Source organism: Pleurodeles waltl, chromosome 4_2, assembly GCF_031143425.1.
Source record: "Pleurodeles waltl isolate 20211129_DDA chromosome 4_2, aPleWal1.hap1.20221129, whole genome shotgun sequence".
In the NCBI taxonomy this organism is placed as follows: Eukaryota; Metazoa; Chordata; class Amphibia; order Caudata; family Salamandridae; genus Pleurodeles; species Pleurodeles waltl.
Window position 1 is genome coordinate 1,060,758,910 of NC_090443.1, and position 26,762 is coordinate 1,060,785,671.

General features: G+C 48.5%; 1 protein-coding gene across 1 annotated transcript in view; it reads right to left on the reverse strand.

Moving 5' to 3' along the window:
• Positions 1-581: 581 nt before the first annotated feature.
• The window catches only part of LOC138294041 (olfactory receptor 10A4-like), an 86,951-nt gene continuing 60,770 nt past the window's right edge, over positions 582-26,762 (reverse strand). The window contains exon 5 of the mRNA XM_069233290.1: positions 582-635. Within this exon, the coding sequence (XP_069089391.1) occupies positions 582-635 (54 nt within the window). The remainder of the gene's footprint in view (positions 636-26,762) is intronic.

A 26,762-nucleotide genomic window follows, 5' to 3' on the forward strand; every position in this document is an offset into this window, starting at 1 on the left:
GAGCTGGACAAGGTTGGGAGCCTTGAGTTGCAATCCAGTATCTTTAGAATGAAGCAGAAAGTTCATGGGTGGTGAGTGCAAGGCTGTGATTTTTAAGGCTTCTTCCAAGACATGTGGCAGAAATGCAGATAGTATAGTTTGTGAGACCCCAGCTACTGCTGCACATGTGCTCCCGAAGAGGCATAAATACTTTGCATTTACTGCTGTGGTCTAACTTGTGTTGACTCCAGAAATGAAGTGTGTAGTTCAAAGAGTTCTTATGCATCTCTACTGCTTTTCTAATCTTCTTCATGGGGTCCTGTAGTAAGCAAAGAAGTGTGTCCCTCTCACTCTGTTAATTTTCCCCAGCACAACCTTCTCCCTGGGTCAAGTGTAGCAAACTGATGTAGTTCCTTTTTTGCCCCATCCCCATTGTAGCTCACCGGGGAGGCAGCGGAGTCTGCTACTGTAGGAAAGTACCCTCTTTCTTGGCATGGATTCCCCCCTTTTTCTGCCTGGTGTGAGTGTGTTTGACCGTGTTCTCTGGGATCCTGCTAACCAGCCCTTGCAAAAAAATATTTTTGGATTTCAGAGGAAAGGCATCACTCTCTCTCTTTGTTTGCCATCGTCCGCAGGAGCTTGGAGAACATCCGGTCCTGACAAAAACAAAATGCACATATTTAGAGACCTGCTGTACCTAACAATCACATTGTTTTGTACGAGTTGCAAAAACACTACAATACTAATGTTGGGTTATCCATTATTATCTACTATTCAAAGAATCACTTTGAAACGTTTAATGGACCAATTAAGCAGTCAACCATTGAATGCTGTATAATATTTGTTAGAAAAGGGAACCAGAGCCACCGGCAGGTATGTGGTATTTGCTGGTATGTGGGCTTTTGGCACCATTTCCTCACCTCCCAGGTACACTAGGGTTATCTCTATCTGTTCCGCAAAGCTATCTGGGGCTACCTCCTCCCCGAGTGCTACACTAGCCAACCCTGGGGTCTGCAGTCCTTTGGGGGTTGTGCCCTCTCTGGACACATGGAGTCGTGGTTCAAGTAGCATGTTCTGAGCACTCTAAGCATTTGGGTGCAAACTTCCCCTTCTTTTTATCAGAGTACCCGGGCCTCCTCTCAGACTGAAGTTGGGAATTGTTTTGGGGGCCTTTTGACAACTCCTTAGTTTTAAGTTTTTCTCCCCCCTGTGAGAAGTTGGCCTGGTTTGTAGTGGGTACTGCAGATACTTGCACGTTATACCAGGTCCAGATATCCCTTTATTAGTGTAGTGAAGATAGTGTTCTAGAAGCCAGGCTCTCTAGTGGTACACAGCACTTACACACATGAAAGAGAATACTCAGTGTTGCAAAAATAAAGCATTTATTTTTGGTGACACAAATACCAAATATACCATCACTATACTCCCTTAGGAGGTAAGTAAAATACTTATTATACACAATAGTACACAGAAATAATCACAGAAATGCTTAGAAAACAGTGAACATGCTATAGAATACAAAAGGTAGAAAAGGGCCCAAGGGGAAGACAAACCATATACTAAGAGAGTGAAATGTGAATGTCGACTTCCCACCTAGGCAAGTGTAGTGTGTAGAAGGGAGCTGGGAGTACTAGAAAACCTGTAGGGAAAGTAATAGAACTAACCCCCAGAAAAGTAGGAGTACAGTGAGGGAACTTTACTCTTAGACACACAAAAACTAAACTGAGGATTGTGCAAAAACTAAGAGGGACTGCAAGACACCAACAGTGAATTCCTGGACCTGAGGGCCTGTAAAATAAGGGGACCAAGTCCAAGAAACACAGAAGACCCCAAGAAGGGCAGGAGCCCCAGATTTCCTAGAAGAAAGTGCAAAAGTGGAACCACCGGTGCAGAAGAAGAGTCAATATTGCACCAAAGAAGACGACTTCGGGTTCTTGGCCGGTGTAGGTGATGTCCCATTATGGATGGAGTATTGCAGTCTTGTTTGTGTCGCTGAAGTTGACCAGTTGACAAGTGTAACACAGGAAGCTCGCAGTAAAAACAAAATGGCGCTGCCCGGACCCAGGAAGGACCAGGTGGACTCTAGCCATGTGGGGAGTCGAAGGGGGCTCTAGGCATTCTAGAGAGCCCACAACTAACCAGGCAGCCCACTCAGGAGACCCACAGGAAGGTGACAGAGGATTTGAAAATGGAGCCCACACAGCAACACAACAAAGGCTCCCATGTCACTGCAGGTCCACTCAGGGAGCTGTGCGTCGCAGGATAGTGCTCTGGGGGATTAGGCTTGCATATGCACTTGAAACTTTGTGCAAAGGTGCAAACAAGCCTTTGGAGCTGCAAAATACGTGGTTAATGGGGGTAGCTGCATGGAGTGGGGAGGCAAGTTCTTACCTACACCAAACTCGCACTGCTGGACAAAGGGACCATGCGGAACACTTCTGTCCATCAACTGCATTTCATGATCCACTCAGCTCTGCTGGAGAGGGGGTCCAAACTACCAGTCGTCGATGCAGAATGTTCCTGGTGAAGCAGGTGGGTGACTCCTTCTACCCCAAGGGAGATTCCTCGCTCTTCCTGTGCAGGCTGAAGAATGGCTGTCCTCTGAGGATGCACGTCCAGGAAACAGTTACAGTTCCTTAAAGTCAATAGCTCCACCTGGGGCTATCACAGCGTCGTGAACAAGAAATCCAATAGTTCAGGCTGGCAGCGGCGTCGCGGGCCAGCTACGGTGTCGGGATCCTCTCAGGGAGCTCCAGTGAGCAGCGTCGCTGGCATCGCAGTGTCGGTTCCGGAGTCAGTACAGGGGATGCCGGGCCCTTGAAGCCACACGCGTTGCAGATCAAACTCCAGACTAATGAAGTCAGGAGCGCGGACGTGGATGGCGTCTGGACTGCGGTGTGAAGTGGGACAATGCTACATGCGGGGGCCACAGGTCACAGTGCAGAGAGTGGCTCAATGACGGCGTCCAGCACCGTCGGGGTACCAGGGCTGAGGTGTGAAGCCAGGCAATGAAACGTGCGGGGTCCATAGGTCATGGTGTAGGCAGCGTCGTCGTCGTTGCTGCAGCGTAGTCGTCGGTAGGCACAAGCCAGCGGTGCGGGACGGGGTGATGCTTCGTGCATCTCACGAGCGGTGCCCACAAGCCACGGTGCAGGCACGAATGCCAAGTGATGGCACTGGAGTCGATGGTGCTGGCGTCAGTGGACTGGGGCTGCGGTGCGGGATGGGACGGTGCTTCGTGTTCCTCATGAGCAGTGTCCACAGGCCACGGTGCGGGCAGCGGCATCAATGTCAGCAGGAGAGGCGGCGGCGGAGATGCCCAGGCTGCAGTGTGAGCAGGTGATGCCATAGTGCGGGGCCCACAGGTCACGGTGTGAGCAGCGGCTCAATGAAGTCATCAGAGGATGGCGTCAGGAAACCAGGGTCGCAGTGTGAAGTGGGGCAATGCAGCTGTTTGTGGCAATGGCAGGTCGTGGTGCAAGCCAGGGGAGTCGTTGGTGGCATTGCAGTGATCCTTCTTCTTGAACAGCACAGAACACAGCATTCTCGGTGCTGCAGGTCGAGGAAGCTGAAGTCTTTTGTGTCCCTGAGACTTCCAACAGGAGGCAAGCTCTACTCCAAGACCTTGGAGAACTTTCTCAAGTAGGATACACAGCAAAGTTCACCCTTTGCTCTCTCTCAAGGCAGAAGCAGCAACTGAAGGCCTGTCCAGCAAAGCAACACAGCAAAGGGACAGTACTCCTCCTCCAGCTCTTCAGCTCCTCTCCTGGGCAGAGGTTCCTCTTGATCCTTGGATTCCAGAAAGATTCTAAAGTCTGGGGTTTTGGGTGCTCTTCTTATATCCAAGTCTGCCTTTGAAGTAGGCCTTCTTCAAAGCAAAGTCTCAATTGTTTGCAAGATCCTTCCTTGCCCAGGTCTGGCCCCAGACACACACCAGGGGTTCGGAGACAGCTTTGTGTGAGGGCAGGCACAGCCCTTTCAGGTGTGAGAGACCACTCCACCCCTCCCTTCTAGCTCCGGTGGCTCATCAGGATTTGCAGGTTACACCCCAGCCCCCTCTGTGTCACTGTCTAGAGGAGAGGTGTCAATCAGCCCAACTGTCAAACTGACCCAGACAGGTAATCCACAAACATGCAGAGTCACAGAATGGTTTAAGCAAGAAAATGCCTACTTTCTAAAAGTTGCATTTTCAAACACACAATCTAAAAACAAACTTCACTAAAAGATGTATTTTTAAATTGTGAGTTCAGAGACCCTAAACTCCACCTGCCCATCTGTTCTCAATGAGAATCTGCGCTTTATAAATAATTAAAGGCACCCCATGTTAACCTATGAGAGAGATGGCCTTTCAACAGTGAAAAACGAATTTGGCAGTATTTCACTGTTAGGACACGTAAAACACATCAGTACATGTCCCACTGTTAACATACACTGCACCCTACCCTTGGGGCTATCTAGGGCCTACCTTAGGGGTGCCTTACATTTAAGAAAAGGGAAGGTTTCGACTTGGCAAGTGGGTACACTTGCCAAGTCGAACTGGCAGTTAAAAACTGCACACACAGACACTGCAGTGGCAGGTCTGAGCCATGGTTAGAGGGCTATTCATGTGGGTGGCACAACCAGTGCTGCAGGCCCACTAGTGGCATTTTATTTACAGGCCCTAGGCACCTGTAGTGCACTTTACTAGGGTCTTACTAGTAAATTAAATATGCCATACATGGAAAAACCAATCACCAATACAATATACTTAGGAAGCACTTGCACTTTAGCAATGGTTAGCAGTTTTAAAGTGTGTAGAGACAATAAACCAGCAAAGACAGAGTCAAAAAAATAGGAGGAAGAAGGTGAAAAGTGTGGGGATGACCCTGCCAAAAGGGCCATTTTCAACAGAGTAGTTTGGGCTTTATAGGACAGGTGCAGTACACATAGCCTGTTTAAGCTCCTCAAAAGCTGTCTGACATTTAGCTGTCCATAATACCTTTTTAGGCATTATATTGGATGTGAGGTCATTAAGAAGGGCAACAATGGAACCATAGTTCTTAATGAACCTCCTATAATACCCAGAGAGGCCTAGGAAGGCTCTCACCTGGGTTTGAGTTGTAGAGGGAGCCCATTCCATAATGGTCTGGATCTTCCCCTGCAGTGGTGCAATCTGTTCTCCACCTACCAGGTGTCCCCGATAAACCACCTTCCCCTGCCCTATCTGGCACTTTGAAGTCTTGATAGTGAGGCCTGTCTTTTGCAGGGCCTCCAAAACTTTCTAGAAGTGGACCAGGTGGTCATCCCGGGTGGAGTTGAAGACGGCAATACCATCAAGATATGCTGCACTAAAAGCTTCCAGACCTCGGAGGACTGTGTTCACCAGCCTCTGAAAAGTGGCAGGTGCATTCTTCAAACCAAAGGGCATAACAGTGAACTGATAGTGCCCTCCAATGGTAGAGAAAGCTGTTTTGGGTTTAACCTCTTCTGATAGCTTGATCTGCCAATACACTGCAGTTAAGTCAAAAGTGCTGAGATACTTGGCAGACGCCCGTGTATCAATAAGCTCATCCTCCCTGGGTATAGGGTGAGTCTTTGTGACTGTGTTGAGCCCTTTGTATCTACACAGAACCTCATCTCCTTTTTACCATTTTGAGAATGAGGCTTGGGTACAAGCTCCACTGGGCTGGCCCAGGTGCTATCTGAGTGCTCAATCATTCCCAAGTCAAGCATTTTATACTTTAATCAAGTCCCTGAAATGATCAGGTTGTCTGCAGATCTTACTTTTGACAGGTAAACTGTCTCCAGTATATATGGTGTGCTCACACCAAGTGGTTTGACCAGGTGTGAGAGAAAAATGTTCAGAAAACGTACCTAGAAGATTCTTGAAATCTTCCTACTGCTCTTCAGAGAGATAGTCTGCAAGAGTACTCCTTCCACTGAGCTATCAGCTGCAGTGCTGGAGAAGAGCTCAGGGAGAGGGTCACTAGCATCTTCCTGTCCCTCATCAGTGGCCATGAGTAGGGTTAAGTCAGCCCTATCAAAGTAGGCTTTCAGGCTGTTCACATGAAGTACTCTGAGAGGACTTCTGGGAGTGCCTATGTCTACTAAGTAAGTGACCTCACCCTTCTTTTCCACTTTTAGATGTGGACCACTCCATTTGTCTTGGAGCGCCCTGGGTGCCACAGGCTCCAGTACCCACACCTTCTGTCCTGTGTGGTACTCTGTTAGGGAAGCATTCTGGTAATGCCATTGTTGCTGTAACTCCTTGTAGGAAAGTACCATCCTTCGTGGCATGTTATCCCCAATTTCTACCTGTTTGTCAGTGTGTTTTTACTGTCTTACTGGGTGTAGGAAGGTAGCCTCTTTCTAGCATGGTTACACCCACTTTTGGCCTGTTTGTGAGTGTGTGTCAATGTGTTTTTACTGTGTCACTGAAATCCTGCTTGCCAGGACCCCAGTGTTCATAGATAAAAACCTATATATCAGTGTGTTTTGCCTGTCTCACTGGGATCCTGCTAGCCAGGACCCCAGTGCTCATAAGTATGTGCCCTGTCTGTGTTCCCTGTGTGATGCCTAACTGTCTCACTGAGGCTCTGCTAACCAGAACCTCAGTGGTTATGCTCTCTCTGCTTTCCAAATTTGTCACTATAGGCCAGTGACTACATTTACCAATTTCAGTTGGCATACTGGACCTCCCTTATAAGACCCTAGTATATGGTACTGAGGTACCCAGGATATTGGGGTTCCAGGAGATCCCTATGGGCTGCAGCATTTCTTTTGCCACCCATAGGGAGCTCTGACAATTCTTACACAGGCCTGCCACTTCAGCCTGCATGAAATGACGTCTACGTTATTTCACAGCCATTTACCACTGCTCTTAAGTAACTTATAAGTCACATATATATGTCTAACCTTCACCTGGTGAAGGTTGGGTGCAAAGTTACTTAGTGTGTGGGCACCCTGGCACTAGCCAAGGTGCCCCCACATCGTTCAGGGCAAATTCCTCAGATTTTCTGAGTGCGGGGACACCATTACACGCGTGCACTGTACATAGGTCACTACCAATGTACAGCTTCACAATGGTAACTCTGAACATGGCCATGTAACATGTCTAAGATCATGGAATTGTCACCCCAATGCCATTCTGGCATTGGGGGGACAATTCCATGATCCCCCAGGTCTCTAGCACAGAACCTGGGTACTGCCTAACTGCCTTTCCGGGGTCTCCACTGCAGCTGCTACTGCTGCCAACCCCTCAGACAGGTTTCTACCCTCCTGCGGTCCAGGCAGCCCTGGCCCAGGAAGGCAGAACAAAGGAATTCCTGAGAGAGGGTGTAACACCCTCTCACTTTAGAAATAGGTGTGAGGGCTGGGGAGGAGTAGCCTCCCCCAGCCTCTGGAAATGCTTTGATGGGCACAGATGGTGCCCATCTCTGCATAAGCCAGTCTACACCGGTTCAGGGATCCCCCAGCCCTGCTCTCGCGCAAAACTGGACAAAAGAAAGGGGAGTGACCACTCCCCTGACCTGCACCTCCAAGGGGTGGTGCCCAGAGCTCCTCCAGTGTGTCCCAGACCTCTGCCATCTTGGAAACAGAGGTGTTTGTGGCACACTGGACTGCTCTGAGTGGCCAGTGCCAGCAGGTGACGTCAGAGGCTCCTTCTGATAGGCTCTTACCTATCTTGGTAGCCAATCCTCCTTCCTTGGTAGCCAAACCTCCTTTTCTGGCTATTTAGGGTCTCTGCTTTGGGGATCTCACCAGATAACGAATGCAAGAGCTCATCAGAGTTCCTCTGCATCTCCCTCTTCACCTTCTGCCAAAGGATCGACCGCTGACTGCTCAAGACACCTGCAAAACCGCAACAAAGTAGCAAGACGGCTACTAGCAACCTTGTATCACTTCATCCTGCCGGCTTTCTCAACTGTTTCCAGGTGGTGCATGCTCTGGGGGTAGCCTGCCTCCTCCATGCACCAGGAGCTCTGAAGAAATCTCCCGTGGGTCGACGGAATCTTCCCCCTGCAACCGCAGGCACTGCATCACTGGTCCTCTGGGTCCCCTCTCAGCACGACGAGCGTGGTCCCTGGAACTCAGCAACTCTGTCTAAGTGACTCCCACTGTCCAGTGACTCTTCAGTCCAAGTTTGGTGGAGGTAAGTCCTAGCCTCCCCACGCTAGACTGCATTGCTGGGTACCACGTGATTTGCAGCTGCTCTGGCTCCTGTGCACTCTTCCAGGATTTCCTTCATGCACTTCCAAGCCTGGGTCTCCGACACTCCTTCCTGCAGTGCACAACCTTCTGAGTTGTCCTCCGACATCGTGGGACTCCCTTTTGTGACTTTGCATGGACTCCGGTTCACTCTTCTTCCAAGTGCCTGTTCAGGTACTTCTGTGGATGCTGCCTGTTTTTGTGAGGGCTCCCTGACTTGCTGGGCGCCCCCTCTGTCTCCTTCTCCAAGTGGCAACATCCTGGTCCCTCCTGGGCCACAGCAGTACTCAAAAACCTCTACTGTGACCGTTGCAGCTAGCAAGGCTTGTTTGCAGTCTTTCTGCGTGGGAACACCTCTGCAAGCTTCTTCGTAACGTAGGACATCCGTCTTCCAAGGGAGAAGTCCCTAGCTCTCTTCTTTCTTGCAGAACTCCAAGCTTCTTCTATCCAGTGGCAGCTTCCTTGCACCCTCAGCTGGCATTTCCTGGGCTCCTGCCCACTCTCAACACTGTTGCCACTATTGGACTTGGTCTCCTTGTCTTACAGGTACTCAGGTCTGGAAATCCACTGTTGTTGCATTGCTGGTGGTTGTTCCTCCTGCAGAAACCACCTATCACGACTTTTGTGCTCTCTGGGGGTAGTAGGTGCACTTTACACCTACCTTTCAGGGTCTTGGGGTGGGCTATTTTTCCAACCCTCACTGTTTTCTTACAATCCCAGTGACCCTCTACAAGCTCACATAGGTTTGGGGTCCATTCGTGGTTCGCATTCCACTTTTGGAGTGTATGGTTTGTGTTGCCCCTATACCTATGTGCTCCTATTGCAATCTATTGTAGTTCTACACTGCTTGCATTACTTTTCTTGCTATTACCTGCATAATTTTGCTTTGTGTACATATATCTTGTGTATATATGTTATCCTCATACTGAGGGTACTCACTGATATACTTTTGGCATATTGTCATAAAAATAAAGTACCTTTATTTTTAGTAATTCTGTATATTGTGTTTTCTTATGATATTGTGCATTTGACACCAGTGGTATGGTAGGAGCTTTACATGTCGCCTAGTTCAGCCAAGCTGCTTTGCCATAGCTACCTTCTGCCAGCCTAATCTGCTAGAAACAACTCTTCTACACTAATAAGGGATAACTGGACCTGGCACAAGGTGTAAGTACCTCTGGTACCCACTACAAGCCAGGCCAGCCTCCTACATAAACTAACAGGGAACTCTTCTTTTGCACCCTCTTCTGGGTTGGCAGGGGCTCCTGTCCTTCCTGGAACTTCTTTCGACTTCTGGACTTGGTCCCCTTCCTTTGCAGGTCTTCAGGTCCAATAATCCAGCAGTTGTCCTTTGCAGACTTGGTTGGCTGCTGCAAAATCCTCAAAGCGAGGTGTAGTGTGTCCTAAGGAAAATTGCAGTACTTTACTGCTGCTTTCCTGGGCTCTGGGGTGGGGTAATTCACTTATCTTTACTGTATTCTTACTCTCCCAGCGATTCTGTACCCACTACACTTGTCTAGGGGGGAATTTGTGATTAACATTCCAATTATTTAGCATATGGTTTGTGTTGTCCCTAGACCTATTTTCTCCCATTGCATCCTATAGGATTTCCTACTGTTTGCATTGTTCTATGACTATTTACTTGTCTAATTTTGGTGTCTAGTGTATATATTGTGTATAATAAATACTTTCCTGAAGGAGTATTGTCTCTAAGAAATTTTTGGTACTGTGTCGCCTCAATGAATACCTTTATTTTTGGTAATACTAAGTATTGTCTTTACTTGCATGTAAGTGCTGTGTTATTATAAGTGGTATTGCATGAGCTTTGCATGTCTCCTAGTTCAGCATAAGCTGCTCTGCTATAGCTACCTCTATCAGCCTAAGCTGTTAGAACACTACTACATTCACTAACAAGGGATAAGTGGACCTGGTGTAAGGTGTAAGTATCCAAGGTACCCACTTCAAACCAGGCCAGCCTCCTACATTGGTGGTGCAGCGTTGGGATAAGTACTTGCAATTACTTTACCACTTTGTTGCCTGTGCTTTTCACAAGAAAAGCTTGCTCCAATACTTACAGAATATATAATATATACATAGAAACAATTTTCTATCTTTCTTAAAAGTTCTTTAAACTTTGAAAAAGTTTTTCAAAGTTCTGAAAAGTTTTCCTCTTTTCTCTAAAAAGTTAGCTCTGTCATACTACTAACTCTTTACTCACTTTCCCAAAACTTCTTTCTTTCAATATGTCTTCTGTAGATGCTACCCCTAGAGTTGTGAAAACAACATATGAGAATCTAAACTTTAAAAGTTTGAGGGGTCTCTGTTTTTTTAAAGACATTTAGGGATTGGGAAGAACCCCAATAAGGAGTTCCTCTTAAATCTTCTCCTCCAAGATGACCAGGGACTCAGCACTGGTCCAGATCAGACAGGGGAAGCGGTAGAGGATAAACCCAACCAGGAAGGCTCAGAGGAGCATGATGACAATCCTGGGGAGGGTCCTTCCACAGACCTATCTGTCAACAAACCCCATAGTATAACTGGTAGTGGGAAGGGTTTACACACAAGTAGGGCTCCCTTCACCCCTAGAGGCCAGGTTACTAGAGTGTCCCCTGCTAGAGATAGTTATGCGTCTGCACACTCTCATGTTACCTCTGTTTCAGAGGCTTTACATAATTCTAGCCTGGAGGACCAGTCCCTAGATAGGGAACTCAGAAAGCTGAGGTTAGAGGAGGCCAGACTGAGTCTAATGTAGCAGTTGGCGTTAGGCAGGGAATCCCTGGCTGTGGAGAAAGAGAGGCAGGGTTTGGGGTTAGTTCCACATGGTGACAGCAGCAGTTTTAGAAATAAAAATATTAGGGAACCTTCATTTGATTCTAGGAATCTGCACAAAGATGTCCCTCCTTACAAGGATGGTGATGACATCAACAAGTGGTTTGTTTGCTGGACTTGAGAGGGTCTGTAAAGTTCAGAGGGTCCCTCATGTACAGTGGGCTGATATCCTTTGGTTATCCTTCTCTGACAAGGGTAGATACAGACTTCTTATTGTCAGAGAGGATGAAGCAGATAACTACCAAATTCTTAAAAATGCACTCTCGGATGGTCTGGGCTTAACGACTGAACAGTACAGACTTAAGTTTAGAGAGACCAGAACGGAGTCATCACAGGACTGGACAGACTTTGTGGACTGTTCTGTGAAGGCCCTAGAAGGTTGGTTACAGGGCAGTAAGGTGACTGATTATGAAAGCCTATATAACTTGATTCTGAGGGAGCATATCTTGAATAATTGTGTGTGTGACTTGTTACATCAGTATCTTGTGGATCAGCTCTGACCTCGCCCCAAGAATTGGGAAAGAAGGCAGACAAATGGGTCAGAACAAGGGTGAGCAGAAAAGCTCATACAGAGGGTGACAAGGATGGCAAGAAGAAAGATGGAGAAAAATCTCAGGACAAGCATGGGGATAAAAGTAAACATAAAGATCCTTCTTCAGGTCCAAAACACTCCTCTGGGGTGGGGATAAAATGTTATCTTCTTCAAACTCTTCACGCAATCAGAAAAAGCATTGGTGCTATGTGTGTAGAAATAAAGGCCATTGGCCAGGGGATAAGTCCTGCACAGGTAAAGCCCCTGAGCCTACCACCACTAAGACATCAGACTCTACTGCCCCTAGCAGTAGTGGTAATAGTGGTGGGACTACTGGCAATAGTCAAACTAAAGGTGTAGTTGGGTTTACTTTTGGGACCATAATAGACACTGGGGTGGACAGTCCCAAGACAGTTTCTGTCACACCTGGTGGCATTGGCCTTGCCACCTTGACTGCTTGTCCCATTAACATGGATAAGCACAGGCAGTCAATCTTAATAAATGGTGTTGAGGACCAGGCCTACAGGGACACCGGTGCCAGTATCACTTTGGTGACTGAAAACCTAGTGTCACTTGCACAACACCTCCTTGGACAGAAGTACCCAGTTACTGATGTCAATAACTCCACTCAGTCTCTCCCCTTAGCTGTAGTTCAACTTAGTTGGGGTGGAGTTACTAGCCCTAAGCAAGTGGTGCTACCACCTAGCTTACCTGTAGATTGTCTCTTAGGTAATGACCTAGAGGCCTCAGGTTGGGCTGAGGTTGTGTTTAATACCCATGCTATAAAACTAAAATAGGAAATTGCCATTCCTCCTTGCTTCATACAGTTTTGAGTTCTTTTGACACAGGACGCTATGGGCAAAGGAAGTCTCCCTTTGTGTCCTGCTCCGCACAGAAATGCAGCAGAGATATGCACAAGAGGGTTGAGGTGAAGGTTTCTGTCGTCATAACAACTGGGTAGGGAAATAAAGCTACAGACAGGAGGAAGTCAGCTGCAAAACTGGGAATATAGGAAACACAAGGATATATGTTGGAAAAACAAACAAAAGAACAGCAAGGAAAAAGACAGAATGCCATAATACAAACCAGGTTGGAACAATTAGAATATGAAATAAATAATAAACATTACTTACCAGCAATAGTAGGAATGCCTCCTGTGCTGGGGTCATCACCAGCTCCATTGTCTGCTTGGTTCCATTCAAGCATTGCACTGTCTGGCTAATGACTCCTATTCCTCTCTTCAAATGAGCGCCTAAAATCAGTTCTGTTTCCTACACATCATTAACTTTTTTGAATATATATTAGATAATATTTCATCAGACGGGGTATCCATCACCGTTGTGGGAGTAACTCGTCCGCCTATATCTAAATCAGGAAGTTAGTTGGAGAACAGAAATACAAATTTTTAGAAATGAAACATAGGTGGGGAAAAGGAGTATATACCTCAGTAATAATATGAATGGGGCGTTAGAAAATATAATCCCACAGTGACATCAACAACTCATAGACTTGCTGGAACGCTCATTCTTACGAAGATTAAAAGTTATAAAAATTGCAGTGAAGCCTAAAGTTCATGAGTTATACATATGAAATAATTCTAGAGAATTTTGAAAGGCATTGTAGGAAACTGGCCCGGTTTGTAGTGGGTTCCACAGGTACTTACACCTTATACCAGGTCAAGTTATCCCTTATTACTGAAATGTAGTCATTGTCTAGAAGCCAGGCTCTCTAGAGGTAGCTGTGGCAGAGCAGCCAAGGCTGAACTAGGAGACATGCAAAGCTCTTGCAATACCACTGTAGTCACACAGCACTCACACACATGAAAGAAAATACTGAGTGTTACCAAAAATAACGGTACTTTATTTTAGTGACACAAAGACAAAAATACTTTGGAGGCTATACTTCCTTAGGAGGTAAGTAAACTACATAATATATACACTAGCAATCAGAAACAGGTAAGTAATTAGTCAGAAAATAGTGCAAACAGTGAAAATCACAATAGGTTGCAATGGTCCTAGGGGAAACACAAACCATATACTAAAATAGTGGAATGCAAAAGTCGGTTTCCCACCTAGGTAAGTGTAGTGTGTAGAGGGGCACTGGGAGTGTAAGAAAATACCAAAGGTAAGTTAAATACCCCACCCCAGAGCCCAGGAAAGCATGAGTAAAGTACAGCAAGTTTCCTAAGAACACACAGAAGACGTGATAGAAGATAATGCAAGAACCAGAAGAGACTGGGAGACACCAATGATAGATTCCTGGACCTAAAGACCTGTGGAAGAAGGGGACCAAGTCCAAGAAGCACTGAAGAGTTCAGGGAGAACAGGGGTCCCTGCTAACCCGGATGAAGGTGCAAAAAAAGAACCACCGGTGACAAGACAAAGTCAGAATTGCTCCAAAGAAGACAGATGTGGGTTCCTGGTGGGTGCAAGTGATGTCCCACGCCGGATGGATGAATGCAGTCTGGTTTGTTTCATTGGATTCTACCAACAAGCCATGGCAAACACACAGCTCGCGGTTCGAGGAAATGGCGCTGCCCGGAACCAGGAAGGACCAGGTGGACTCTACCCAGGAGGGGCAGTTAGAGGGGGGCCTCATAAGTCGAGAGAGCCATCAGAAGACCAGGCAGCATGACAAGGAGTCCCACAAGACGAGGACGAGGGAGGTGCAAATGGAGGTCCACACAGCATTCTAACAGAGGGTCTCACACCGCCGGAGAACATTACAGGAATCTGTGCATCGCAGAAAAGAGTGCTGGGGACCTCAGCTGTGCAGTTCATGAAGAACTTCAGGGTAGGACATACACAAGCCTTGTTAGCTCCAAATCACGTGGTTCACAGGGGTACTGTCCTGTGTGAGAAGGCAAGCCCTTACCTCCATCAAAATTGGACAGATGGATTTCTGTACCATTAGGACCACTTCAGTCCACCACCCGTTTTGGTAGATCCAAGCTCGTTGTCAGGAGAGGGGTTCAAGCCACTGGTCGTGCTGCAGAGAGGTGCCTGCTGAAACATGGAAGTGACTCCATCACTCCACAGGAGATTTCTTTGGTTCTTCTGGTGCAGGCTGAAGACAGGCAGTCCTCAGAGGGTGCACAACCTGGAAACTGTTGCAGATGCTGGCAGGAGCTGGAGCTACAATGTTGCAGAAGGCTTCTTTGCTTCTTTGTTGCAGTTTTGCAGAGTTCCTGGAGAAGTCAGAGGCTGATCCTTCGGTAGAAGATGAAGTAGAGGATGCAGAGGGTTCCTGCATCCGAATCTGAAGAACCACCAAGTGGAGAGACCCTAAATAGCCCTGAAAGGGGGATTGGTCACCTAAACAGGTAAGCACCTATCAGGGGAGGGCTCTGACGTCCCCTGCTGGCATTGACCATTCAGATGCTCCCAGAGATCCCTGACCATCCTGAAAACAAGATAGCAGAATCCAGGGACCCTCTAGAGGAGCTCTGAGCACCACTCCTGGGGTGGTGATAGACAGGGGAGTGGTCACTCCCCTTTCCTTTGTCCAGTTTCCTGCCAGAGCAGGGACTGGGGGTCCTGGAACCAGTGTAAACTGGATTATGCAATAAGGGCACCGTTTGTGCCCTTCAAAGCACTTCCAGAGGCTCTGGGAAGATACCCCTCCCATGCTTGTGACACCTATTTCCAAAGGGAGAGGGTGTAACACCCCTCTTCTAAAGGAAATGCATTGTTCTGCCTTTCTGGGATTGAGCTGCTCAGGCCCCAGGAGGGCAGAAGCCTGTCTGTGAGGTGGCATCTGGGGCTGCAGTGAAAACCTCAGAAGGCTGGTTTGGTAATACTGGGGGTCCACTGTGGAGCTCCCAGGGTGCATGGGATTGTGCAACCAATACTTGAATCAGTATTGGAGTACAATTCCCAGTTCTTAGACACCTTACTTAGCCATATTTGAAGTTACCATTATGTAGCTAGACATAGGTAGTGACCTATGTCTAGTACACAAATAAAATGGCGTCCCCGCATTCACGAAGTCCGGGAAATTGGGCCTGGACGACGTGGGGGCACCTCTGCTTGTGCAGGGGTGTCCTCATACACACGTACTTTGCACCCAACCTTCAGGGTAGGAAGGCAGACATATAGGTGACTTATAAGTTACCAGGTGCAGAGAAAATGGCTGTGAAATAGTGCATGCAGTATTTCTCTCAGGCTACAATGGTAGTCCTGTAGAAGCCTTTCATGGTCTTCCTTTCTGGAACCCCAATACCCTGGGTACCTAGGTACCATATAATAGGGACCTATAAGGGGGACCAGTAAGCTAATTTGGAGTGGAATACTGAGTATGGAAGTGCAAATTTGGAACCAGAGAGAGCATAAGCACTGGAGTCCTGATTAGCAGGACTCCAGTGACACAGTCAAGCATACTGACAAAAACAGTGAAACAGACTGACATAGAGGGCACAAACCATAAGCACAGGGGTCCTGACTAGCAGGATCTCAGTGACACAGTCAAAACACATTGACACGCAGGCCAAAAATGGGGGTAATCATGCTAGAAAGAGGCTACTTTCACACAGGCATCAGCTCCCTAGTATGGCCAAGTAAAAACAAGTAAAAACAGTGTTGGCTGTCCAGGAGTCTGTGATGTAATGGTTGACTACGAGGATCCCCAACTTTCATTCATAGAATTGCTTTTCCTCAGTCAAAAAACAAACCAATCAGACACCTAGATTGCAAACTGGTCACTGACGAACTGGAAAGGGGAAGCATATCACGCCTTTACAAGATCTTAGTTAACTACACAACTGACCCTTTGCTAATCCTTAGAGTCCGCTAGGAGGCAGATGTGGGTACTCTAGATGTTGATGAGTCGGTGGAGGCAACAATCGCTGCCCGTGACCTGGCTATCTCCATGCGCCTGCGCTTGATTCATTTGAGATATTTTCACAGGATTTACTATGCCCTAGAGCAATGTGTCCTGGGACCAGAGTGTCTCCGCTGCCATGGCTCCCCAGGCACACTTACCATGTCATATGGGAGGGTCCGGTGGTACAGGACTGTTAGCGGGAAGCCAACAATAGGTTTGGGCGAGTAGTAGACAGCAATCTCACTTTAAACCACAAAACTATATTGTTGGGGATTATGGACATGCTTGGGGAGACCCGTGTTGCGTGGGGGCCACACATGTCTTGCTGTTGCAGCCTAGTTAGTAGCCAAGAGAGACCTGTCTAAACACTGGAGAGACACACAGGCCCTACCCCCTGCATGCATGGATAAGGGGGATGGACTACTGTGCCACAATGGAAAAACTGGTATACAAGACTTGGGGAGTTAGCCATAAATACAACCATGTTAGAAATGAGGTCTCTGGTTGGCAGTCAGTTTGCACTTTGTCCAAGCAGTGACCCTCACTCTAATCAGGGTAATGGATATGCACACCTAAGATAACCCTTACACACTCCTTTGGAAGCTTGGCACAAGCAGTCAGGCTTATCTCAGAGGCAATGTGTAAAATATTTGTACCAACACACACAGTAATACAGTGAAAACACTACAAAATGGACACCACACCAGTTTGGAAAAATAGGTAATATTTATCTAAATCAAACAAGACCAAAATGAAAAAAATCCAACATACACAAGTGAAGATATGAATTTTCAAAATCATAAGTCTTGCTCAATAGGAAACGATGGAAACATTGATTTTGCACAAAGTACCTTGTTTGCATCAAAAATAAAGCCACACGGCCGAGTGTGAGTAGGAAATGTCAGTGATGCGTCGATTCCTTCCTTGCAAGTGAGGCCGTGCATCATTTCATCTCCAGTCGAGTCGGGGATGCGTCATTTTTCTCCCTTGCAAGAGAGCGATGCGTTGATTTCCAGATGGGCACCTCAGATCCGGACAGGCTTTGCATCGATATTTCACACACAGCGATATTGCGTTCGAAACACAGTCACACTGTGTTGGAAAATTGCGCTGCGTGGGGCTTGCGTCATTACCAACAGCTGCAAGTGGGTGTTGCATCATTTCTCTAGCCATGATGCGTCGATCCCCCAGCCGCGATGCAGGTGGAGCATCGATTTTAGTCGCCAAGTGGGTGTCACGTCAATTATCAGCAGCATTGCAGGTGTTGCGCTGAAAATGTCCCCGCAAGGCTGTCTTTTCGTGGATTTCAGTCCTTTGCCACCAGCATCGCCTTTCAAGGGCCCAGAGACTGGATGGGGTACCACTTGGTAGGGCAGGAGTCTCACCAGAGAGTCCAGGTGCAGGCAGAGAAAGTCTTTGATGGCCCAGAGACTTCAACAACAGGAGGCAAGCTCAGTTCAAGCCCTTGGAGATTCTTCTCAAGCAAGAATGCACAACAAAGTTTAGTCTTTGTCCCCTTTCACAGACAGAAGCAGCAACTGCAGGATAGCCCAACAAAACACAGCCACAGGCAGGGACCGCACTTCTCCTCAGCTCCTCAGCTCTTCTCCTTGGCAGAGGTTCCTCTTGAATCCTTGAAGAAATCTGATTTTCAGGGGTTATGGGTCCAATACTTATACACTTTCTGCCTTTGAAGTTGGCAGACTTCAAAGGAAAGTCTCTGTTGTTTACAGGATCCTGCCTTTCCCAGGCCTAGCTCCAGACATACATCAGGGGGTTGGAGACTGCATTGTGTGAGGACAGGGACAGCCCATTCAAGTGTAAGTGACCACTCCTCCCTCCTCTCTAGCTCAGATGGCTGTAGGAAAGTACCATCTTGCCTGGCATGTTATCCCCATTTTTACTACATGTATGTTTGTTTTTGCCTATGTGTCACTGGGATCCTGCTAGCCAGGACCCCAGTTCTCATAAAGTATGCCCTGTATGTGTTCCCTCTGTGGTGCCTAACTGTATCACTGAGGCTCTGCTAACCAGAACCTCAGTGTTTATGCTCTCTCTGCTTTTAAAATTGTCACTGCAGGCTAGTGACTAATTTTACCAATTCTCATTGGCACACTGGAACACCCTTATAATTCCCTTGTATATGGTACCTAGATATCCAGGGTATTGGGGTTCTAGGAGATCCCTATGGGCTGCAGCACTTCTTTTGCCACCAATAGGGAGCTCAGATAAATCTTACACAGGACTGCCACTGCAGCCTGATTAAAATAACGTCCATGTTATTTCACAGCCATTTTACACTGCACTTAAGTAACTTATAAGTCACCTACATGTCTAACCCTCACTTGGTGAAGGTTAGGTGCAAGGTTACTTAGTGTGTAGGCACCCTGGCACTAGCCAAGGTGCCCCTACATTGTGCAGGGCAAATTCCCCGGGCTTTGTGAGTGCGGGGACACCATTACACGCGTGCACTACATATAGATCAATACCTATATGTAGCGTCACACTGGTAACTCCGAACATGGCCATGTAACATGTCTAGGATCATCGAATTGTCACCCGAATACCATTCTGGTATTGGGGGGACAATTCCATGCATCCCCGGGTCTCCAGAATAGAGCCCGGGTACTGCCAAACTAACTTTTCGGGGTCTCCACTGCAGCTACCGCTGCTGCCAACCCCTCAGACAGGTTTCTGCCCCCCTGGGGCTTGAGTAGCCCAGTCCCAGGAAGGCAGAACAAAGGATTTCCTCTGAGAGAGGGTGTTACACCTTCTCCCTCTGGAAATAGGTGTGAAGGGCCTAGGAGGAGTAACCTCTCCTGGCCTCTGGAAATGCTTTGAAGGGCACAGATGGTGCCCTCCTTGCATAAGCCAGTCTACACCGGTTCAGGGATCCCCCCAGCCCTGCTCTGGCGCGAAACTGGACAAAGGAAAGGGGAGTGACCACTCCCCTGACCAGCACCTCCCAGGGGAGGTGCCCAGAGCTCCTCTAGTGTGTCCCAGACCTCTGCCATCTTGGATGCAGAGGTGTGAGGGCACAATGGACAGCTCTGAGTGGCCAGTGCCAGCAGGTGACGTCAGAGACCCCTCCTGATAGGTGCTTACCTTTCTCTGTAGCCAATCCTCCTCTGTGGCCTATTTAGGGTCTCTCCTGCTGGCATCTCACCAGGTAACGAATGCAAGAGCTCACCAGAGCTCCTCTGCACTTCCCTCTTCGACTTCTGCTAAGGATCGACCGCTGACTGCTCCAGGACGCCTGCATAACCGCAACAAAGTAGCAAGAAAACTACCAGCAACATTGTAGCGCCTCATCCTGCCTGCTTTCTTGACTGTTTCCTGGTGGTGCATGCTCGGAGGGCTGTCTGCCTTCACCGTGCACTGGAAGCCAAGAAGAAATCTCCCGTGGGTCGACTGAATCTTCCCCCTGCTAATGCAGGCACCAAACTTCTGCATCACCGGTCCTCTGGGTCCCCTCTCATCCTGACGAGCGTGGTCCCTGGAACACAGGAGCTGGTCCAAGTGTCTTCGACAGTCCGGTGGCCCTTCTGTCCAAATTTGGTGGAGGTAAGTCCTTGCCTGCCCACGCCAGTCAGTAATCCTGTGTACTGCGTGAACTGCAGCTGCTCGGGCTTCTGTGCACTTTAGCAAGTTTTCCTTTGTGCACAGCCTAGCCCAGGTCCCCAGCACTCCGTCCTGCATTGCTCAATTTGCTGAGTTGGACTCCGACGTCGTGGGACCCTCTTTTGTGACTCTGAGTTGACCATTGTCCTCAGATCTTCTAAGTGCCTGTTTGGGTACTTCTGCAGGTGCTGCCTGCTTCTGCGAGCGCTCTCTGTATTGCTGAGCACCCCCTCTGTCTCCTCCTATAAGGGGCAATCTCCTGGTCCTTCCTGAGCCCTGGCAGCACCCAAATTCCTCAAACGCAACTCTTGCACCTAGCAAAGCTTGTTTGCGGTCTTTTTGTGTGGAAACAACTCTGCATCCTCCAGCACGCCGTGGGACATCTTCTGACCAAAGGAGAAGTTCCTGGCACCTTACTTTGTTGCAGAATCTTTGGCTTCTTCCACCCAGAAGCAGCCCTTTTGCACCATCATCCGGGGTTTAGTGGGCTCCTGCCCCCCCTGGACACTTGCGTGACTCTTGGACTTGGTCCCCTTCCTTTACAGGTCCTCAGGTCCAGGAATCCATCTTCAGTGCTTTGCATTCAGTTGTTGTTCTTACAGAATCCCCTATCTCGACTTTACTGTCTTTCTGGGGTAGTCGGGTAACTTTACTCCTACTTTTCATGGTCTTGGGGTGGGGTATCTTGGACACCCTTAGTGTTTCCTTACACTCCCAGCGACCCTCTACACACTACACTAGGTCTGGGGTCCATTCATGGTTCCCATTCCACTTTTGGAGTATATGGTTTGTGTTGCCCCTAGGCCTATTTCTCCCTATTGCATTCTATTGTGATTCTACAGTGCTTGCACTACTTTTCTAAATGTTTAATTACCTGATTTGGTTTGTGTGTGTATATTTTTTGTATATTGCTTACCTCCTAATGGAGTATATCCTCTGAGATACTGTTGGCATATTGTCACTAAAATAAAGTACCTTTATTTTTAGTAACTTTGAGTATTGTGTTTTCCTATGAAATAGTGCTATATGATATAAGTGGTATAGTAGGAGTTTTGCATGTCTCCTAGTTCAGCCTAAGCTGCTCTGCTATAGCTACCTCTTGCATCCTAAGCTGCTAGAACACCTCTAATCTACTAATAAGGGATAACTGGACTTGGCACAAGGTGTAAGTACCACAAGGTACCCACTCTAGGCCAGGCCAGTCTCCTACAATGGCTCATCAGAATATGCAGGCTATACCCCAGCTCCCTTTGTGTCACTGTCTAGAGTGAGGTGCAAACAGCCCAACTGTCAAACTGACCCAGACAGGCAAGCAGAGTCACTGAATGGTTTAAGCAAGAAAATGTCCACTTTCTAAAAGTGGCATTTGCAAACTAACAATCTAAAAACCACCTTCACCAAAAGATGTATTTTCAAATTGTGAGTTCAGAGACACCAAACTCCAAATTTCTATCTGCTCCCAAAGGGAATCTGCACTTAAATATTATTTACAGGCAGCCTCCATATTAACCTATGGAAGAGTTAGGCCTTGCAACAGTGAAAGAAGAGTTTAGCAGTATTTCACTGTTGGGACATGTAAAACACACCACTACATGTCCTACCTTTCATTATAAACTGCACCCTGTCGCTTGGGCTACCTAGGGCCCACCTTAGGGGTTCCTTACATGTTTAAAAAGGGAAGGTTTAGGCCTGGCAAGTGGGTACATTTGCCAAGTTGATTTGGCAATGCAAGACTACACACACTGCCACTGCAGTGGCAGGTTTGAGCCATGTTTACAGGGCTACTCATGTAGGTGGCACAACCAGTTCTGCAGGCCCACTAGTAGCATTTGGTTTATAGGCCCTAGGCACCTCTATCACACATTACTAGGGACTTTCTAGTAATTCAAATATGCCAATCAGGGATAAGCCAATTACACATACAGTTTACACAGTAGCACTTTCACTTTAGCACTGGTCAGCAGTGGTAAAGTGCCCAGAGTACCAAAAACAGCACAAGCAGAGTCCAGCACACAGTCAAAACATGGGAGGCAGAGGCAGAAAAGACAGGGGAGACCACGCCAAAGATGCCAGGTCTATCAAACTGTATATGGGCTCCTTTGAGGGGCAGAGTGGACCCACTTGCTGAACATCATTACAGTGAAATGTCACATTTTGCCCGTATCGCAGGCAACAAAGCAGGGGCTCCTAACCAGTCTCCTGCGCACTCTGCTATGCTTAGCCTGTATTGCTGCCGCTTGTACACGCATTGTGCCTTGCTGCATTACTGACTATTCTAGGAAAAGGCCCCGTGTGCGGATGGGGACCTCCTGGGCTGCAAATCTGTACGCATCACTGTCTATCTGTTCATGGTTTTGTGTCTCTTTCTCAAGTGTAAAACAATAAAATGTATTATAAACAAAGAGGAAAATCAAAATGGCTGCACATTGGCTCAGAACTGTAAGCTCCAACGGACATTAGGACCTAGTAATAGACAGAAGGACAGAAAATCAATTATACAAGTACATGAACACTGTTAGAAAAGAGCCCCCAACTTATTTGAAATAAACCTGTGTACACATCTACCAGCCCCACTGTGGTGTAGTCACAAACTCATGTCAAGCAGCTCTCCGGTTAGAAGGAACATCTGGGCGATGTAGGCAAACAATGTATAAAGAACAGTGGCCAGGATAGCAAACTTGCTCCATTGGAGAAGTTAGAAGACAGGTTTTAACTGTATCAATCACAAATGTGGAAGAGTTTACACATAAAGGTGGTCATTCCAACCTTGGCGGTAAAAGCCGCTTACCGCTGTCAGAAGACCGCCAACATACCGCCGCGGCCGCGGTAAACCGCCACGGTCATTCTGACCCACAACAGGCAAACCGCCAAAATACAGACATCCACAAAAGTCCGCAACACCAAAGGGCAGCGAGAAACTGGCGATGACCAAACCTCCACCGTCACGCCAACAGAAATAAGCCCACACTATCACAACACACGAATCCACGGGGCGGCCTTTCAACCGCGGTATACCATTGGCGGTACACACCGGCGCGCTCAAAATACACACACACTTACAAAACACAGCCACATTGAACAATTACAAATACACACACCTGATACACATACACACACCACACCCACACACCCAACACAATATAAAACACACACCCACATCACCCTCAAACCCCCACTCCTACAGAATCGGGACCACGCACTGAGAAAAAGAGAACTGAGCACCCAGACGCGCATTTTACTTTCACCCAGCAATATTTCCACGCCCTTCACACAACATACCAATACACATCACCACACAATCCACCCCACACATCACCCACACCACCCCATGGCACCACAAAGACACCCCAGGTTCTCGGAGGATGAACTCAGGGTCATGGTGGAGGAAATTGTACGGGTAGAGCCACAGCTCTTCGGAACACAGGTGCAGCACACCACCATTGCCAGGAAGATGGAGCTATGGAGCAGAATAGTCGATAGGGTCAACGCTGTGGGACAGCACCCAAGAAATAGGGACAACATCAGGAAGCGGTGGAACGACATACGGGGGAAGGTGCGTTCAATGGTATCCTGGCACAACATCGCGGTGCAGCGGACTGGCGGCGGACCCCCACCTCCTTCCCCAGAATTTACAACATGGGAGGAGCAGGTCTTGGCAATCCTGCATCCTGAGGGCCTCGCAGGAGTAGGAGGAGGAATGGACTCTGGTAAGTCTCATCTTCACTACTTCATCCCCCCCACCCCACCTGCATGCCAACTCATACCCCCATCCTCACCCTCACCCCCATCACATCCTGCTCCTTGCAAATGTCTCCCCATCACAGCCCACCCATCCCAACCCCAAGCCCTGCATGCGACCACAAAGCATGGACACCCATCAACAAAGCATGCCCACTGCACATACCCATCCCCCCCCAAATCACCTTCACAAAAGCCCCCACACGGGAATGCCAGCACTGGGGTACACGGGCACCCACCCATTACACGCTATGGCACACACAAATGCTAAAACCATACTTTTATACCCCTGCAGGACCCGAACGCCATGTCACAGCGCAGGAGGGTCCACAAATGTCCACTCCACCCCAGAAGAGGCCCACAGTGAGGACAGCAGCTCTGTCGACCTGGATCTAGATGACCAGCCCGGCCCATCGGGGACCTCTGGACAGTCGGTTCCCCTCAGACAGCCACAGCCCATAACAGACCTTCCCCCCTCTGGGAACCCAGCACAGCACCCACCCAGGGGGCCCATACCTCTGTCCCCAGGACACGTCAATCAGCGGTGTGTCCACCACTACAGGGCACCCAGGTTAACCCACCACCCCAACAACAACAGGGACCTGGGGGCAGTGGTAGTGGGCACACGGTCCAGGGGACAGAGGCCCAGGGAAACAGGGGAACTGGGAGGGCTGCTGTGCGACAGGGGGGGGGACAGGCCCAGGGAACCCACTCTCCAAGAGGCCCTCTCCTCCATCATGGGAGCATACCACCAGTCCCAGGAGACGATGGCGACGGTCCTGTCCAGGTTTCAGGAGATCCAGCTTCTGCAGGAGGAAGAGTATTTGGGGTTCAGGGAGGAACTACGAAACATCAGTTCCACCCTGGCCACCATTGTAGGGGCTCTGAATCAGGTAGTCACCACATTGCGGAACACTGTGGCACCACAAAGGGCCCCTGACACTAGCATGAACCAAGAACTGCCTACCACCTCTGCCGGCGCTAGTGGACAGGAGGCCCCGCCACAGGACCAACAGGCCACCAGCACCCCACCCCATGCAGAAGGAGAACCACCCCGCAAGCGGGCCCTGAGATCCAGGAAGAAGACAGAGTAAGATGCCAAGACCCCCGCCAGGAAAGGATACCTCCCTGATTGTCATCCCACTGTCCCACATTGACACACTGTCCATCCTTATACTGCCCATGCTCCACTTTCCATAGGCATTTGGACAATGCACCTGTGATACTAATAGTCTGGACTCTGCCATGGACAATCCTCCACCATCACCCCTCACCGATTTGCAATCACCCACCAATATAGAGCACTGAAATAAACACAGTTATTGCACAAAACAATCAGGAGTCTGGCTGTGAGTTTGTTCAAATGTATTAGACATTACCGTGCCAAAAATGCATATTTACATTGTGATGCCAACATACCACTGTCACACAGCTGTAGTCCATGGGGAAACAAAGCAGATGTCACGCAGTGGGGCCCACATCTCTGAAATTGGAAGGGAAAGTCACAACTCAGTTACCATACACTGGGGGAAAAGGTCAGACAGTAGAGAGGTAGTAGGGGTTAAGTATATGTAATATGCCGGGTTGGAATCTTACCTGTGTGTCATTGAAAATACTGCTGTATTACTGCGTTCCTGTTGTCTATGTCGTCCTCTTCGGCTTCCTCGTCTTCACTCTCCACAGGCTCCACAGCTGCTACAACACCACCATCTGGACCATCCTCCTGCAGAAAAGGCACCTGGCGTCGCAGAGCCAGGTTGTGAAGCATACAGCTATGCCACGATGATCTGGCACACCTTCTTTGGTGAGTACAATAGGGATCCACCTGTCATATGGAGGCACCTGAACCTGGCCTTCAGGAGGCTGAAGGTCCGCTCGATCACCCTCCTAGTTCTCCCATGGGCCTCATTGTACCGTTCCTCTGCCCTTGTCCTGGGATTCCTCACTGGGGTCAGTAGCCATGACAGGTTGGGGTAACCAGAGTCACCAATTAGCCACACGTTGCCTCTGGAGTTGACCCATCACGTAAGGGATGCTGCTATTCCGCATGATGTACGCATCATGCACTGAGCCAGGGAACTTACCATTAACATGGGAGATGTACTGGTCTGCCAAACACACCATCTGTACATTCATAGAATGATAACTCTTCCTGTTTCTGTACACTTGTTCAGTCCTGCTGGGAGGTACTAAAGCCACATGGGTCCCTTCAATGGCACCTATGATGTTGGGGATATGTCCAAGGGCATAGAAATTACCCTTCACTGTAGGCAAATCCCCCACCTCAGGGAAAACGATGTAACTCCGCATGTGTTTCAGAAGGGCAGACAACACTCTGGACAACACCTTGGAAAACATAGGCTGGGACATCCCTGATGATATGGCCACTGTTGTTTGAAATGACCCACTTGCAAAGAAATGGAGTACTGACAGCACCTGCACTAGAGGGGGGATCCCTGTGGGTTGGCGGATTGGTGACATCAGGTCTGGCTCCAGCTGGGCACACAGTTCATGAATAGTGGCTCGGTCAAGCCTGTATGTCAGTATGACATGTCTTTCCTCCTTTGTCGACAGGTCTACCAGCTGTCTGTACACGGGAAGATTCCTCCATCTCCTCGCATGTCCCAGCGGACGGTGCCTATGCAGGACAAGAGCGAGCACAGAGTCAATCAACCCACAGGTACGTAACCACAGCTTGCACAAAACACGATTCCCAATGCATTGAATGGCTTGTATGAGTGTTGATGCAAGGCCTAGGTATGTGTGACGCAGTAAAAAGTAAGCCATGTGGGCCCTTGAAATGGCGGCTGCCTGACCTGTGAAGTGCGACAATGGGATGTGAGGTAAATGCGCTGGCGTGGCACACCGTGGCGGTAGGCGGTCAAAGACCGCGGCGCTAAGCAGCATTGGTTAACATTGAACCCTATGGGTCTCAGGAGCCAATGACGATGTGCGCCGGCGGTCGCGGTATGCACCGCCGTGGTACGCACCGCCGCGGGCGTGACCGCCATTTTCTATCGGCTTAATCACTCGATACCTGATCTTCGACAGGAGA